We start from the raw sequence: 18,032 nt of genomic DNA on the forward strand, positions 1-18,032 counted from the left end.
AAATATCTTGAATTTCAAACTTTACAAAAAGCTGATTTGGAGTATTTGATATGCAAAGAAGCTGGAGGCCAAAGGATAATGTAGTGAATAATTTAAAGCCTAGGAGTAAGTTTGAGGAAAATTGCAATCTGTTGGTGGATGATTTGCCCAAAGACAGAGGAAGAAGCCACTGAATGTGTGAGCTGGTACATTTGCCTGGCAGTGCTGTGAAATGCCCCACACGGGCACCGATTTCTTCTGACCAAACACATGCATGACCTCTCACTGCTACAGCAATGAAAAGAACAAATGGCAAAGGAAGCACAGCAAATGTCTTCTGCAAACCACAGGGCAGAGAAGAGCCCTTTGCCAAAAGGCCCTCGCAGCTATGAACCCAGTGCCCGACTCCTTCAGTATAACACAAACAAAATAAGCCAAAGGCAATGACTGCCAGTACTGGAGCAACGCTGGTGATACCAGCAGCATCCTACCCCAAACAATTAACTGTCTTTTTTCAGAGCCCAAGCTAACATAATGTCTTAGCCTCCCTGCTTTTCTGAAAACTCTGTTCCCAGTCTACGTCTGGAAATTCTATTTCCATGGCACACTTGCTGATGCACATCAGGAGCAAGAGAAGCCCATGGCTTCTTTGCACCATCTTTGCACTCTCGTCGCACAGGATTAGAACTGGGCTCCTTATCTCAAAGCCTGTCACAAATCTAGACTTGAAACACAATGAATTAATAAATAAGTGAATAGGTGTCAGTTTTATGGAGCACACTACCTGCATAAATTTCACCCAGTGCAGCCACTTGTCATTTTCAGCACCCCTTGAGACCCCCGTGGCTGATAACTCTTGCATGTCACTTTGCAACCCATTATACAGATGAAGTTTTATGATAAAACCTCACTCCTCGCTGACTCCTTCTGTTTTACAGATGCAATCTGAGTGGAGGCTGAAGAGATCCCATCCCCCACGGCAAAGATAAGGTTACAGAGGGTAGGTCTTAGTAAGGATTTTGCAAGCTGCATGAATTATTAAAGTCCTTTATGATATAATGACAGACATATCAGGTTATTTGTTTATTCTGTGTATAATTCATGACTCTCTTGGGAGCTTGACAGAAGTAAGATCATTTGTTGCATCTTCTTGTTCATTCCAGTAAATCCTCATCACCAGATGGAAGGCTGAACCATCTCAGAAGACAAAACACCACACCTTGCAGAACCTGTACTTGGGGTTGGAGATGGGACAGCCTGGAGAAACAGTGAAGCTGTCATTTGAGTACGTCAGGCTGGATGGCTAAAGGATGACAGTCTGGGTAGTGTTTCTGTATCATGCCACCAGAACACTGTCCACTAAAGCTTTATGATTACATGCTATGGATTGCCCTGTGCTCCTCTATCACTGCTGAGCAACAGCAGGATGATCCAAGCTGATGGAGGTTTTTATAAGACTTTAGGATAGTTCACAACCACCACCTCCTGGCTACTCAAATTGTGTGATACTGGACAAAGCAGAACAGTTTCCCTTGTTTGGGTCATTTGTGTAGAATCTGGTCAAGATATGGGGCCAAGCATGATAAAAAAGGGATACATCTTGATGGCTGGAATTGAGTTTTGAATGCTCTCCACCCTGTGATGCTCCTAGTGCCAAGAGTCACAATACTATGGAGAGTTGCAGCAAAACACAAAGGTAGCCAAACTGAAAACAGCACGCTGTAAATTCTTACCAAGCACTGGACACCAGAGAACTGCTTTCAGCATCCACCCTGCCCCTGCCAGACTTCAGCTGATCAGAAACAAACTCAGCACAAATGACTGGTTTGATCACTTAAAGACAAGACAGGAGTTTGGTAGAGGACTACGGACTAGTCAGAACTCTGCTGAATTTGTGTCGACAGCTTTTCTCCTTACCAAGGAAAGATATCATTAAGCTGTGCCACAAAGACCTCCTGCTACAAGAGCTATTTAGGGGCATCCATTGTCATTGCTTCAGCCTCAAACCATGTCAGTCCAAGTTTCCTGGGGTTTCTGGAGTAGCCTCTCACAGCACCATATGCAGCATTCCGCAGGGGTTTCTGGCCATCACTGTCACTAGATGTCTATCTAGTTAAACCCCCCACCTTAAACAAGCCCTCTCCACACCATCCCCCTACCTGAGAGTTCCTGGCTCCTAAGAGAGCATTGCAATCATTGTTATTATAAAGCACTTAGCGATGCTCACTTATTGCATCTCTCACCAGCCAAACACCCAGAACCCTGTTATTTCAAAAGCAGTTGCCTTCATTTGCAGAAGCTCTTCATTGTATTAGTCCCTTTCAGCAATGAAAGAAAAAGGGGGAGGGGGTGGAAAGCATTAAAAAAATAAATAACAATTTACTGCATTTTATGCCATTACCTCACTACTTTGTGATACACATCTAAAAGCTGTTTGTAAGACCTCTCCTGCTGTAAGGAGGTGGCATCCAGACAAGCTGAAGCAGAGAGAGTGGAAGCATGAAGACCACTTCAGTTTGTCCCAGTACTGCTGCATCACCCAGAGCATAACAGCAACAGGGATGAAGCTGCCAGCTTTCACAGGTCACCTCCTTTCTCTTTCTCCCTACCCAGCTGGGACAAAGACTGCTCCCTCCACAGGAAAAAGTATATACATACCACTGTTCCTCTGAACAGGATACAACTCTGTATAAATGGAGGTCCTGAACCACACTGGGCATACCCTGAAGGTACTACAGGATTTGCTGTGCATGGAAAGGATGCCAATCTGTCAGTCTCAGTTTCCCCATCTCCAGCCATAGCCAGCTTTTCCCACTGAAAAGGACTAACCTCTTGTCCTGGAGAACCCCATGAAAGGAGGATCAACTTTAACTTGTCAGATCCTCCTAGTATGTCCGACAAAAATATTTTCCATCTTTTTGAGGAAGGAAGAATGGAGCTACAAAGGTGAAGCACTAGACTCAAACCCAGACAGAGTTTTTGGAGCAGAGTCAAAACTGCAACTCAACCTCCTGATGCTAACTTTGATGTTTGCCTTGGGAAGGCAGCACAGGAACACCTAAGCAGGAAACTCACACACCTGTGGGTAACCCAGAGCAGTGTTCCTCCCAGCTCCCACACACGAAATGTTCACATGTAACTGGAACTGAGGATTACACAAAAATTCTCTTTTCCGCTTTTCTACATGAGTATTGACATTAAACCCAGAAACTTCTGATATCCCAACACCTCTGAATAAAATGCCTTGGACTCTTTCTTGTAAGAGAGAAAAATCCCAGTGTCTAATGTGGTCTTCTCGATGGGGCTCATGACATCACCAGCCCCTTTCTGTTCAGAATAATGACTTCTTCCACACGCCAAGAGATTTGAAATTACCTGTGAAATATATTTCCCTAGGCATAGGCTCAAGAAGCATGTAAATTACCCAGCTTAATGGCCTCCAGAATTTCTCTCCAAGACACACATAGAGAGCAGGAAATGTTCAGATGATGTCTCAGGTACTGTCTGAGGGGTTAAATGTCCAAGGGATGGTCAGGAGCTACTGCCCTACAGCTTGCCCAGTAACTGATCCCACTGGTGAACACTTGCTACAAGGAGGCAATGAGCACAAGATCCAATTCTAAATGAGTGCATCATCAGCACAAAAATGCAATTTTAAAGAGAGCATTTCTTGGGAAAGGTGCCTAACCATAATTTACATGACACAAAGAGCCAAAATAGGGCTTATTCTGCAGAGGGCACCCATTTAATTTGGAGAAGTCCAGTGCTGAGCACTCAGTAGCAAGGCCTCTTGCCCTCTGACTGCACAGAGAACAGCACTGCCCAAGCTTTGATGTCCAGACATTTGCCAGAGAAAGTGTCCTTCTGGAAAGCTTTTCATCCACAAGGACAGTTCCCACCCTCCCAACACCAAAGAAAAAGACACATTCCCTGGAGTCCAGATCCTCCTGCCCATGTTTTCTGTTCTTGCAGCTCAATCTGATGTCTTACTACTACTACTATGTCTTATTAGTACATAGTGGAAAAAACATTTATCCCAAAACTAGGAGCATGGATTCATTCAGAGGAACAAAGGAAGAGGAATTCTGTGATCTGGTTGCCTTTCCACTGACTTATTGGAGCGTCTGAAGCCTTAGCTTCTGCAGCAAAATGAGCAAAAGGGAAGTGCAAGTGCTGTTATGAAGTGCATGTACAAAACCATGACAAGGAGTGGAAGATTGACAGCAGGACAAGATGCTCACAGTGCAATAGGAAGGATTGGGGGCGGGGGGGGGGGTGACAATCCCAAGGGTATAATGAAAGAATTACCTGTCTCCCCAGGGAACAAGCCTGAGGCACACAAGCTCTGCTCCTGATGCTGGCCAAGAATGACAGGTTGGTCACCTTTTAACACACAGTGGACAGAAAGTAGGCCAGAAGGTCAACTGGGGATAAGAAAACACCTGGAAGATAGGCCTAGCAATTGAAAAATGGGCCACATTCCTCAGTGTAAACGTCCTCAGAGCAAAGGTGTAAGACAAGGTCTTTGCTGAGACTCTTTTAAAGTGAGAACCTGCCCTCATTCTCAGCCACAACCATCTTGCTAACCCACATACTGCCAGAAGCTGTGGTATCACAGCAAGATTAACACAGAAGCAATTTTAACAAACAGCAATTTCCAAGCTAATTTCCTCACTCACAAGTGTGCCACTAAGGGCTGAAGTCCGTCTGGACCTCTCAAAGCTATCTGTGCTCAGGATTAACTATACATCACTGCCAGTAATGCAAGCACTCTGGTACTTAGAAACTATTAGAAGATAAATATTAAACCTCAGTATCATAGCAGTAGAAAAAAAATGAGAAGGAGGAATGTCATTGTAATAAATACTGTAACCAAGCCAAATGAGGAAGCAAGGTTAGTTTCATGTGGAAAATCAGGCACAAAAAATACAATATACTTTGAATAGTCCTCATTTTGGTCATGGGATCTGGACTTTTGTGCAATGAACCTCACAAACTTCAGAGCAGTTCAACAAACTGCAGTTCAGTACTGCAGGTTGGCAGTTGCAGGATGAAACAGGGCTCTGGCCACCAGTTCCAGCCAGCCCTGGACCACCAGGCCTTGCACATGAATCCTTCATCTAACATACATTGTTAAGCAGAGAAACTGCAGGTCCACACATTACTTGTAGCCCCAACATAGGCCTCAGGTAATGCAGCTGGAGGACCTCACCTGCAGCCCAAGCAAGTCCCATTTCATTACACTGCAATAATTTTAATATTCCTCCATAAGAAGGACAGGTACATTTACTAAACTTTTCCTTTCAGCAGCTGTTTGGTGTTCTCTGAAAGCAACTTCAGATACAAGAACCCTCATGTTATCCATTGAGATCTGAGAATGACTGGAATGGTACAAACACAGCAATAAGTAGATTTAACTAAGAATGAAAGTCAAGTCTTATGGAAGCTACCATAAAACCACTCCTTTTTTCTGGCAATCTGCTCATCTACCAGCTAGCTGTGACTCCAGAGAACAGGATAAGGTCTGGCAGCTACTCCCTGATGAGAAGGTGGCTGGCCATGAACTCAGCTGCCTGAGTCCCCAAGTAAGTGACATTTATTAAGAGGCCCTTACAAAATAAAAAAGGCAAGGCTGCTTTCAGCACACATAATCACATTCATAAACTGCACAAACCAGCAATGCTTTCAGCACAACGATTCACTTGGAGTGGTGTCAAGAGAAGAAGGGCAGTAAGAGAAGTTTCCCACACAGCAGTGTGGCCACAGGCAGTGCTCCATGCAGAGCACCAGCCTTGGGATGCATCCTCACCTCTGGCTTGGTAACCCTGTGCCTGCTGGAGCAAACACAGCCCCGGCAAGGCTGGCACGACAGGGCTGCAAGAGGGGAAAGGGTATGAGCTAGCTCAGCAGTGACAGTGCTAAAGTGAGACCTCATGCCAAAACGTGGCTGTCAGAGCCCTTTCATACCCAGCTGCTCCATCCTCATGTCTGGGCAGGGAGCACAGGGATGCAGGGGGAAGCTGTGGGTGTAAATTCACCTGTGGAAGGAGCCACTTCACATGAAAAAGAGCCCCAAGCATCTAGAAGGCAGCTGAGGTGAGACAGAGCTGGTTAGATTTTTCTCTACAGTAAAGACTAGATCAAAACAAATAAACAGCAAGGAGCAAGTGACACAGAAGGGTTCAATTTAGCCTTAAGATGATGGGGGAAAAAGGCGGTATTGATGTCAGAAATGCCAACACAACATTTTTGCTGCTGGGTCAAACAGGCGGGCAGGTGCTAAATGGGGTTATTTAGAAACTGAGACCAAAGCATCAGCAGACAGTAGATGTGTTAGCTACATTTCTTTTCTCCACCTCACAATAAAAATCCCACCAGAAGAGACCACAACCACCACCATATTTAAAAGACAAATGCCTGAAAATATTCCCTGGCATAATCCCACAGCATCGTTACATCAGGGATGAATTTGCCCCAGCATCTTGGAAATTTTCTTGACAATTCTCAGCTTTTAAACCTACATAGCTGTAGCAGAGTACAGCACACAAGACTGACAACAGTAAATTCCTCTGCATTGTAACAAGCCTAACACCACGAATGGCTCAATCAGAAATCCCACAGCACTCAGCCAAGGGGTGGCATGAAAGCATCCCTGTGCACAGGGAGGGTCCCTTTTGGTCTGTGCTCTTGGAAGTGCTGTTATTCTGCGGGAGGCAAAATAATGTCATCGTTAGTTTGGTCACTGATCAACAATTATTAAGACTTCCCAGCCAACTAAAACAGAATAAATAAAAAATAAGAGCTGTATGAAGAGAAAAATATTGATTTTTTTTCATACGCGTGTAATCTACCCTCCTTCCCAGAGCAGGCAGGGGAGAAGGAAATAGCAGAGTGCCCATGAAGCTTTGACGCATGCCTAGCTCACTGTCCTGAAACCCTTTTCAGCTTGCAGGCCTTGAATAATTAAATGCTTTTCCTTCTACCCTTTTTTCCCCTGGTGTGCATGACACACTGCTGCAGAAGGTTAACTTTTAGCTGGGCAAGGGGCATCCCTCTCCCTGCAGAGGTACTGGAAGCACATGAGCCCACACAATACGTCCCACACACACTGATCCCAAGAATGTGACACTACAGTGAATGCTTAGCAGAGATGTCTAATTTACAAGACTACCTCAGACATGAGGAAATGGCACTTTGGCTCCTCCTGGGTCTACTGAGTTTGTTATGGAGCAATAAAAAGACGTTCAACCACTCACAGCCCAGAATCTGACTCAATCTTCAACACCTGATAAAGCTGAACATTAGGCGCTTCGCTTGGCTTAAGTCTTTCTCTATTTTGGTGTTCATGTTACAGCTGCCAAAAATCTACTTGTGAAACCCACTATACGTTAGAAATGCAAACAAGGCACTGCATTCATGACCCTCCCCGTGTCATACTGTACAGTGTCATACTGTACAAGAATACTGTACAGGAAGTGTTTATTAGCCACAATAGAGAAGATACTATTACATGAAAATTAATAGATGTGAGAATTCAAATACAAGAATATCTCTGGTTCAACAGAAATTACATCACTGAGAGCTTTATACATTTGTGAAGGGTAGTAGCTTATGCAAGGGTAGCTCTGAAAATTATTTAGATATATGCCCCGTGTTTTGCTTTCCTGTTTGGAGAATGAATGTGAACTCAGACTTTAGATATGGGATTCTTCTGGACTGCAGAATATTAAGTGCCCACTGGAGAAGAAACAGAGCCTGACAGCAAACTGGCAGCTTGTAACAAAAGTTTCAGGACCCAGCTCTGTTGTAAATTGAGAGGCATTGGTATTTTTAAGGAGAATCATATCCTCATTTGTCACTTCAATGGAGATGGATACAACACTTTCCCAATTCCTTCCACCAATTTGACCGTTTAAGGACTAACATTGTGCTTGCAAGGCCAAGAAGCTCAGAAGCCCAAAGGCACGGGGTAGGCTCTATTTACCAACAAATAAGGTACCCCGTGGCAGCCACACCGTGAACCTGTGCTATGCCTGCTGCAGCACTGACTTTTAGCAGTGAGATGGTGTTGCAGCAGGGATTGAAGCAAGCCTACACACTGCTGCCAGGACTCTGACTCTTACTGCCCTTGCTCTCTGCGGTAGACAACACTGACTTAATGCTCCTGTGGACACACATGTTCCAGGTTATCCTGGGCAAACCTCTCTGGTACACAGCCACGTGCTCTGCACACTTCCAAGCCTCTCAGCTGCTGAATGCCACACAGAAAAGTCAGGCCAGCTCTGGCTTGAGCCTTCTTTTACTGGAACTCGGATAAGAAAACCTCACCAAAATTAGTATGTACTTTAACCAAACTACCCCTGCAAACAGCATTTCTACAGATGGGAAGCAGCCAGTATTTTGGTCATGAGATTTTCACCCTTCTCTGTCCTTGTGTCTGTACTCCCCATCCTTTCCACCCCCCACCCCTCCCTGAAGCATGGGCTGCTTTCAAACACTACACAGATTTTTGCTCCAATGCACAGCATGATCTAACTAATTCGCACTTCATTGCTCTGCACACCTCATCATTTGCACATGAAAACAGCAGTCTCTCTCTATCCCTCCACTTGCTGCCTATTTCTTCCTCCTCCTCTTCCATCCCCCACCTCCTGTACCTCCTCAGAACACCTCCACTACGGAAGCTGCAGTGAAGAGGCTCACATTACCAGGACTCCATTGCTTTTACAAAATTTACTAGTGTGCTGTGAAACCTCATAAATAATTCAAGATAGACAACCTTTGTCAGGTAAATGAACGTGCCTTTTGTAATGCATCACTCCGGGTTTCCTATCACAGTGATACTCACTGTAGGCACAACCCATATTGATCCAGGAATTCCCCAAGTGTCACTGTGGGAAAGGGTAGAACAATTTTCACACCAGCAGAAGCCAAGGAAACCCAGAGTCTACCCAGAGCTTCAGGGGACTCATAACAGATACACACTGGAGCAGAAGTAGCTCCAGCCTAGCCCATGGAAAGCGCTGCTCCATCCCCACTCTTCAAGGACAACGAAAGCAGGAACAAGGTCGAGGGAGGCAAGAGACACCCTTATTATAGATCTCCTTTTCATTGCAAGAACTTTAGGGATTTTGACACACACCAGAGCTAAAAATCACGTTGCATGCTGTACTTCCTGCAATTTAACTCTGTGCACAATCAGTGGTGTCGCTGCACAAAGAGATAGGCAAACTCAACTGCTATTTTGACAACTGTGCCCAAGGCTTTACCATCATTATTGACCCAGATGGTTTATATGGCATTTAGCACCCAATCTGATTGCTGTCAGCAATTATCTCCTCTGGAGTTCTCAGTCCCTACTAGACGTGCAGGAGGAGAATTGATTATGGTTCTCCTGCAAGGCAGACTCACATAGCCGTGGAGAAGCTGTGCTGTGCGACAGCTCCAGCACCGTCCCCCACCAGACTGAGAAGCAGCTTCCGAGGAGGTGGCACGGTACCCTAATCGCAAGCAAGGATAATGACCTTGCGATGAGTTAATGAATAGATACAGAAACCACAGACCGTGCACCCTTTGTCTGGCCTGACTGCGTTCAGATCCTTGTGTGTCTCGCCCTGCAGCCCTTTCACCCGTCACAAGCTCATGTGGTTAAATATCCTGATCACTCACGCATCAGTCAATGCGAGAAACACTTTGCTTTACAGAGGAAGAATGAATCCTTTAGTCTGCATAAACACCTTTTATTTCTCATTATATTCATGACCAAAAGATAATGGCTGAGACAGAATGGGAAGGGTCATAGGAAAACTGCCAAAGTTATGAAGAAAATCCACGTACATTCTCTGAAGATCAAATAATTCAGGCTAAAGAAAACCGTGTCAATTACTTGTTGACAGAAACTGACTCTCCAGTAACAACAATTTGTACAACCCCGTTCCCCATGCAACCCAGCAATAATAAACTCGAGGATGAAGGCTGGATTACAGGAACTACTATAAAACAACAAACTACTACCAACACCCCAGAGAGGAAAAATAATTTTGCTAACAAAACACATTTTGCTTTCAAGAGGATCCTAGAAAAGTAAATATTGAAGCGTTCAGATACCGTCCTTTCTTACTGAATATTTCACTCCAGTATGTTTCTTGGTAATGACTTTTGCTTTTATTTCATCCCACTTGAGTATTTCATTGGGTGAAAAAAGCATTTTCTGGCTCGTTCAGCATGTGAACGTGTACAGTGTTGCAGCGTGCAGATGCCCCAGCACGCAAGCCCTCGAGAGCCCTTCTGATGGCTTTTGAAGCCAAGCACCAGGAAGCTCATTCAAGGATAAACCGTCAGGTTTCCATTCAGACCCTCCGTAACCACCTTCAGCTTTTCAGGGGCTGTTGCACACATGCACACAACAAACACAAAGCTTCTTTACAATAAAGCTGCTGAACTCTGCCTGTCAAACACCAAGCAGGAGCCCATTTTATACCCTCAGGTCTATGTGCAGGAACCTTATTGATTTCAGTGGGAACCCACACGCTTTCTCAAGAGAATTTCAATTAACAATTTCTCAATGTATACAGTTGAAAAACTCGAACTCTTGAAACCACAATCTGGAAGGGGATGAATACAGGCAGGTTACAGTGTTGAGGTGTTACAAAGACAGGCAAGAAAGTCCTGCTCTTTCCCCATGTGATAACTGAGCAGGAAGCATTCAGGAATAGTAACAGGAATGGAGAAATTTGTTTTTAAATAGCAAGAAATATTGCAAATGGCTTTTAAAAAACATTTGTTCCTTTTTGTGAGGCTCTTTTTTTACTTCTGGAAAGTTCAGGATGCCTCTGCATACCTCGAAGCGGTTTCTGCCACCAAGCACAGCCTGCATAGGGCTGTTGCAGGGACACTGGGCATTTGTGCCTCAACTGGGTACAAATTGTCACAGAGGCTGCTCAGCCCTCACAGGGATGGAGGGACATTATCTGTCAGTCACTCATCGTGGTAGATTGCCCTCCCAGGGAGCTGTCTCTCTGCTTAGCCAAGCACAGCAGAAGACAAGCAGGGCCATCTCCCAAATTCTCTGCTCCTTTCCTGATGAGTTCCAATGCCAAGCATCAAAACCATAATTGGAAGAGATTTTCTGACTGCACAGCAGGTGGGCAGTAGAACAAGAGAAGGAGCTTCCTGTACATGGCATCCTGCAAACCCTAAAACATCCAGTCCTAATAGAGTTATTTATTTCAAGCCCTGCTAGCCCAGATATGCCATCACTACCAGCATCATTAACCTCATTTGGGGTGAAATGACAAGTACAAATCAAAATCTGCTACAAAGAAGCAACTAATTTGGAAGAGGCAGCCTCAGGCCCACCTTCCAGTGGTGATGGGAAGCTATTAGACCTTATTGCTCTGAGCAGGAGTCTTCACTGCTCACTGTCTGACAGGAACAGGGGTAGTACCTGCAGCTTGCTGCCCAAAACAACTGTCTGCATCTGACAAGTGCTAAACCTGTTGGAAAAGCCAGGCTGGACCCTGGACCCCACGCTGGCACTTTTCCCTGCAGACATCTCTTTCTCCTCTGCTGCCTGGTCAGAGATGCCCTGCAGAGCAGCAACGAAGCCAAGCAGACACGCAGCAATTCTGCACACACCTGCTTCCTCACAAGAAGCAAATGGCTCGCCACCCTCTAGCAGATGGCAATTTTCTTTCAAGTCCAAGTGACAAAAAGCCTTGCTGGAAAGTGAGGAAGGGGTTTGTTCTGCTCCCCAGTGGCAGCACTGGCAGCCACATTCCCCAGCACTCACGTGCACGATCTCCACTAATGTGAGGCAATGGCGATACAGGTACAGGACTCCCCTGACTGACCAGGCTTTCAATCATTTCATACCAAACTGCGCAGAAATTCAAGCAGAGGTTGTTACCATGCTGCCACAGGAATCCCTCTGTGTACTATTTAAAAGAAAAATTAACTGCAACCAACAGCCTTCCTTTCCACAGCCATTAATCCTGTTGCCCACATAGATGCACATTCCTGTACGTGATGATTCCTAAAAGGAGACTTGTCAGTCAGTGGCCATCACCTAACACGCCCGCCCCAATGGGTTTGTTCCAATCTGGGATTTTGCTTTTTAAATCTCAATGAGAAATTCCCCTTTGGACAACTGGCTGAGCTGAGCTTTCCTTAGCTCAGCATAAGATGATTAAAACCATGCTACCCGGGAGGAGAGAGATAATGTAGAACACCAGCGATTTATCAGGGACAGAACCAAGAATCAACACACTGACAATAATTAATACAATTGTTACCAAAAATAAAAATGTTATTTATTTTCTTCTTTCCCCCCCTCAGGCAAAATATCCTAATCATTCAGTCTGCTGCGTGCCAGAATGAAACTGTTCTGAGGCTGCTTAAAAAAGCTGCCTCATTTTTGAGAGTCCTGTAATAAAACATGACTTCAGTGATTTACAGAGAAAACCTCCAAAGACAAACATGTTTCTAATCAATGTTCTGAATCATTCACAAGAGTGCATTGTCCAAAGTAGGAGAAAATTAGCTGGTAATGGGAAAAATTCAGCAGCACATCTCATCAGCTCAATTTGGCTCCCAGCCGGAAAATCTGCCCAAAAAACTTAAGTTGTATCCACTCTCTTTAAAAACAAGGGTGCAAACAGGTTAACTACCCAGGGGAAAATGGTCAATTACAGAGGGTTGTTCAAGCCTTGGTGTCAGTTACCATTGCACTCTTTGCTCCTATTAAGTATTTCCTTCCCAAGAAACAAACGAACAGAGCAGCCCTAGGGTAGAGCTCACCATGCATTTCAGCCCACAGGTTACAGCATTAACCCACTGCCCAGCAACTGTACATCATCATCAAATATGACTCCTCTCTTCTCTGGGTTCATAGAACAGATCATGAGGGGAACCAAACAAACAAGAAGATACTAGGTCAGGTTGTGGTCTTGCATCCCTTCTGTGTCCCTTCTCCAGATGCAGCCAGATGGCATTGATTCCCACCAGGGGCACACGCAGCACTAGTGGCCTTTTCAGGACTGTTCCTCCATATTTGCAAAAAATTATGAATCTTTGCCTGTGGGTTCAGTTTTTGCCCATCTTGCCTCAGTGCAGGATCAGGCCCACTCTGATAAAACCTCAGGTAAGAGAGTACTGAGCTAACAAAATCTCTTCCAGCAAACCCCGCCAAATTAACTGGAATAAAACTGCCTTGATTAAAATGCTGGCATGGTTTATTGGAATAACACAGATAATGCTCAGTGTGAAGGAAGGCAAGCACATTATTTACAACTTGTAAGACTTCTTATGTCTCTCCCAGTAGAGGAACCTTCTTATAAAACTTTCTGCAGCTAGAAAGAAAACACAGCTTTGACTCGCAAACTGTTACCCAAAATAAATTTATTCTATAATACGATACTGTGTTCTGAATTTAAGAAGAAAATGCAATAACTTGCAATCCATGTAAGGTTGCTGAAATATCAAAAACATCCCACAAACTTTAGCTGTGCTTCATCACGTACAGAATCCCCTTTGCTTCTTTAGGCGTTCTCACAGAATCAGAGATCATTTATGGGAGAGCAAGGCAGGATCAGGCCATAAGGCTGTGGTACTTGGAAGAGAAGTGGCATGTTCCCTTTCATCTCCTCCCCCTGTAGGTAGACATTTCTCAGGGTCTTATTCTGAAGAATTTCTGTATTTACGTGACAACAAGAAAAGGGAAGCCATTGGCTCCCAAAGGTCAAAGACATTTAAAAATATGAATACATGCCCCACAAGAATTCAGAAGGAATCTGTCTAAATGGGAAGGATTTTGGAATAAACAACCATGCATTTGGTGAAGTCAGGTATTAACACAGTAAGCTACAGCTCTCCTAAATAAACAACACTATTTCTTATGCCGATAAGCCTTCTTTTCAGAAGGCCTGACAACATGCTTGCAAAAATGTACTTTGAGATCAAAGACACTAATCTAAAAGGCTTTCAAAAATACTTCCTGTGACATATACATATATGTATATATATATGAAATGTATTTCTATTCTTAAGCAAATCACAAATGACAAGACAACTCTGACATAAAGCAGTGCACATCCACTGGGGCAGCACGAAGTTAAGGGCAACACTGCTATTATTAACTCTATGTCATTGAAATCTTTCCCCCACCTTCAGAAACGCAGACTGTAAGGACACAGTGTCAGCCTTTACTTTGAATAGTCTGGATTTTTTTCAGTTTCGTGTCAACAAACCTCAGCAATTCGTAACAGAGATGACAGCCTCTTAAAACACATCTCGGCAAGGTTTCCCATGGATGTGCGGAGGGGGACAGGCTTAAGGGTTATCACGATAGGCAAGAGAGCCATCCGTGTTGGCAAATATTCCCAAACATTAACTTCTAAAGCAATTTCTTCTTCTTCAAAAAAATCTATTTATATCCTTCCTGCAGCGACTCTCCAGTCCCCCACCCCCTCACCCAAACGAGCTGCTTTCGACTCTCTTTCAGTAGATTACGGTCAATTTCAGTCGGTCCAGAGGGAGGGAGAGGAAGACCCGCCAGCTCGGATAGCCTGTGGAACTATCCAGCTATTATTAGTTTATGCTCAAACTCCGGTGGGCACGGCCGGTTGTGGGTACCATATTGTGTGCTTGAAACGAGGATGGCAGGGATGGAAAATAAGTCCTTTTTGGTCTTTCCCCCCTCTCGCCACATAAGGGCTCCGACAGCCGCCCTGCGGACCGGCACCCGCCGGGGAAGTTTGTGCTTTCCAGCAACTTTGGGTCCGTTCCTCGCCCCGCCGCTCCGGCGGGGAGCGGGCGGAGACCCCCGCGCCCGCCCGCATCCAGCACAGCGCCGGCCGCCGGCACCGGCAGCGCCCGCCGCGGCCCCGCCGCCGCCGCTCCCCCGCAGGCCCCGGGGCGGCCCCGCGATGCGCCACCGCGCCGGGCCGAGCCGAGCCGCGGGGTGGGGGGTCCCGGCCGGGGCGGCGGCACTTACGTGTGCTGCTGGGGGAAGCTGTAGCCGTGGGCGGCGGGGGCGGCGAGGAGCAGCAGCAGGGCCAGGTGGCCGCAGAGGGCCGGGGCGACGGGCGCCGCGCTGCCGGTCGGAGCCGCCATCGCCATGTTTCCATTAACGGCGCGGCGGGGAAGGGGCAGAGGCGGCCCCGCGGGGCGGCTCCCCCCGCCGCCACTCGTGCGACGAGCGCGGCAGTCCTCAGCAGGGGGGCAGCGCCGCGCCGGCTGCGGGCACCGACCGGCGGCCGCTCGCCCGCTGCCTCTCCGCGGCGGCCGGCACTGAGCGCCCGCCGAGCGCTACTTTCCCTCAAATAGGCGGCCCGGCCCGGCCCAGCCTCCTCCCCGCCCGCTCCCTCCCTCCCTCCGGCCCCCCGCGCCGCCCCGGCCCCCGCCGCCCCGCCGCCGCAGCGCATGCGCTCGGCTCCGCGCCCCCCCGCCGGTCCCGGCGCCCCCGACTCCGCACCGGGCTGGGGCGCCCCGGCCGCTCCATCCCGACCCGGCCCGCGCCCCGCGCCCCGCCCGGGTTCTGGGTACCCACCCCCGCCCCGTTTGCCCCCGCCCCGGGCACTGCCCCGCCGGCGGGTCCCTCCTGCCCCGAGCAACGAGGGACCGCGCGGCTCCTTCCCATCCTCTGCGCGGGTCTGTCACTGCCATTCGTGCCCGGGTACCGCGTTCCCTTTCGGGGCCACCTCCCGGAGACACGGCAGCGTATGGGAATCTCTAGTTATGTTTAATATAATAATAATAGCAGCTATGTCTTTTTGTAAAACACGCTATGATTTCGGGGAGCGTTCCTGAGCGCGACAGGAGGGCAAATTACAAATTCAAAATAACAGAATTAATAACTGCAGCCCCCAAATTGGCAGGGTTTCTGAGCCAGACTTTTGAAGGCCTGGATTTTGAAATGCTGTCTTCTGGGTAGCTGCAGCATAATTTCATCTTCCCTAAACTCAAACCCACGCTGTTCGGCTTCACGGGAACTGACCACTGGCGCGGCAGGGACAGCTGGCAAAGGCAGAGGCAGAAACACTGTTCACATGCTCTCCTCCCGAGACAGCCTAAACAATCAGGGGCCAGGCAATGTGTAAGTAGCACCACCTTGCCCTCTTTAGCTTCAGGAAAGGTGTCATATTGGCAAGGTTGCCAGATCTGGCCAGATCTCTCAAGGAAGAGCCCCACAGATAAGGCATCAGTACTTTAAAGATGCAAATGCTCCTTGGTCCTGCCCACTGTAACAGTGCAGCAGCAGGACAGAAGCTCCTGGCAGATTGGATTCCAGCACAGAGGTTTAAAAGCCTTCCAGCTTGGGAAGGGTGAAGGATTTTGATAGGGAGAAGTTGCTTCTCTATAGTGTTCCATACCCTCCATTTAAGGAGGGGTTTTCTTCTGCTGATCGATGGAATTGCCTCCACCCTTTGTTTCTGCTTTGTAAAGGAAACATTTTGGAGTAACACAGATCCAGACTCAGACTCCTGGTACCCTAGAAACACTGAGAGTACCATCTAAACTCACATGGTCACAGCCAGGCACACCATGAGTTTCAGCAAGGAGCAGTGATGGAGCTTTCAGGACTTGATGCACTGACTCCAGCTCAAGCTGGTTCACAGAAACAATTCTTCTTTCAAAGAGGTAGAAAAGCACTGTCATTTTCCCAACTCATATTGGAACTCAGCAGCAAAACCCACTCCTGAATCCAGAAAATAGGACTTGAAAAACATCAGACCCTGACCTGATATATTCAACATAGAAATGAATATGCACAGTAATTTAATACTTCAATAAATTATTAAGAAATACTTCACTATTCCCTCTCTAGCTTCTGTACCACTGCAGACTAGAACTATGCTTTGCACATTCTTCAGGACATTGTCTGGTTTTGCATCCTGTATTTCAGCTGCACCTGACATACAGTTTAATCCAGGTTTGCATGGGCTATTACAGTCAAAATCACAGTTACTGACCTGTCATACAGAAGTTTCCAATTTACAACCTCCAAGTGTGTTTCAGCAGTGGTAAGTGGATAATCTCTAGTGTATACATGGGAAACAGAGTGACAATAGGATAAACAGCTTGTCCTTTGCTGGCAGAGTCAGCAGCAGATAGTAAACACTCTGCATTGTGTAGAATTTGGCTTTCCAAACTCTTGAAAGACAAATTCTGTTCTCTGTTACATCCCTACTTTCTTTCCCAGAGGACCTGGGTTAGCATCTGTCTAACAGATACAGTTTAACTCAAGATATGAACCCACAAGGTCCAGTTTTCTGGTTCCCATTCCAACAAGATAGCCAGGGTCTATGAGGCAACATTGCCATTGCCAGATATTTATAATATGGGATTTTTCTGTATTATGCAATCTGATCCTCTGTCCTATATGAAAAGCTCAGGGACACAACTGTGTATTGCCACGGCTATCAAGTGCTTTTCCAAATGCCTGGCATCCAGCAGCTGGCTGCTCTACAGTTGCAAATGCATGGCATGTATGCAGCAGCCCCAGCACTGGATGCTCCAGCCTGTTGTGCTTAAGCTGTGTGTGTGAACAGCCCAACTCCCCATCACAGGCACAGCCATTTGGAGTTGTTCCAACACATTTGGAACGGCAGGAGTGATTTATTTCCTTGAGATGTGGCTCTCCAAAATCCTTACAATTGTTTTGGTTTGATACCAATAACAATCCTTACAATTGCTTTGTTTGATACCAATAACCTTCAGAGCAAAATTTGATCTTAGGGTCTTACAGATCTCTGGATGTCAAGTTATTACTTCCAAATGTCGCTGTTTGGGTTTGTTAACAGTAAAGCCTTGCCTGCTATGTCCTTGTTTGTAAAGAACTGTCCTGTACTGCTAAGATGGATGTTTTGGTTTAGTTCTATGAAATTGTTTTGTTTTGCTATTTCAAATGTTTTTGACTATGTAGTATTTGTTGCTAAAATCTCTGCAGTCCATACATGGATAGGTTGGCTAGTAGCAAGCTGGGTGGAAACAGTCTTAAATGTAAAGGGGCATAGTCATAGAATAAGCCAAGATACATGGCACAAAAAGTGTTC

At 46.3% G+C, this 18,032-nt stretch overlaps 1 protein-coding gene across 1 annotated transcript in view; it reads right to left on the bottom strand.

Moving 5' to 3' along the window:
* The window catches only part of CACNA2D2 (calcium voltage-gated channel auxiliary subunit alpha2delta 2), a 211,865-nt gene extending 196,551 nt beyond the window's left edge, over positions 1 to 15,314 (bottom strand). Inside the window, exon 1 of the mRNA XM_085072907.1 lies at positions 14,972 to 15,314. Within this exon, the coding sequence (XP_084929033.1) occupies positions 14,972 to 15,096 (125 nt within the window). The 5' untranslated portion in view covers positions 15,097 to 15,314. The remainder of the gene's footprint in view (positions 1 to 14,971) is intronic.
* Positions 15,315 to 18,032: the final 2,718 nt, after the last annotated feature.

This window comes from Lichenostomus cassidix, chromosome 12 (genome assembly GCF_008360975.1).
Source record: "Lichenostomus cassidix isolate B80296 chromosome 12, HeHo_3.0, whole genome shotgun sequence".
Lineage (NCBI taxonomy): Eukaryota > Metazoa > Chordata > Aves > Passeriformes > Meliphagidae > Lichenostomus > Lichenostomus cassidix.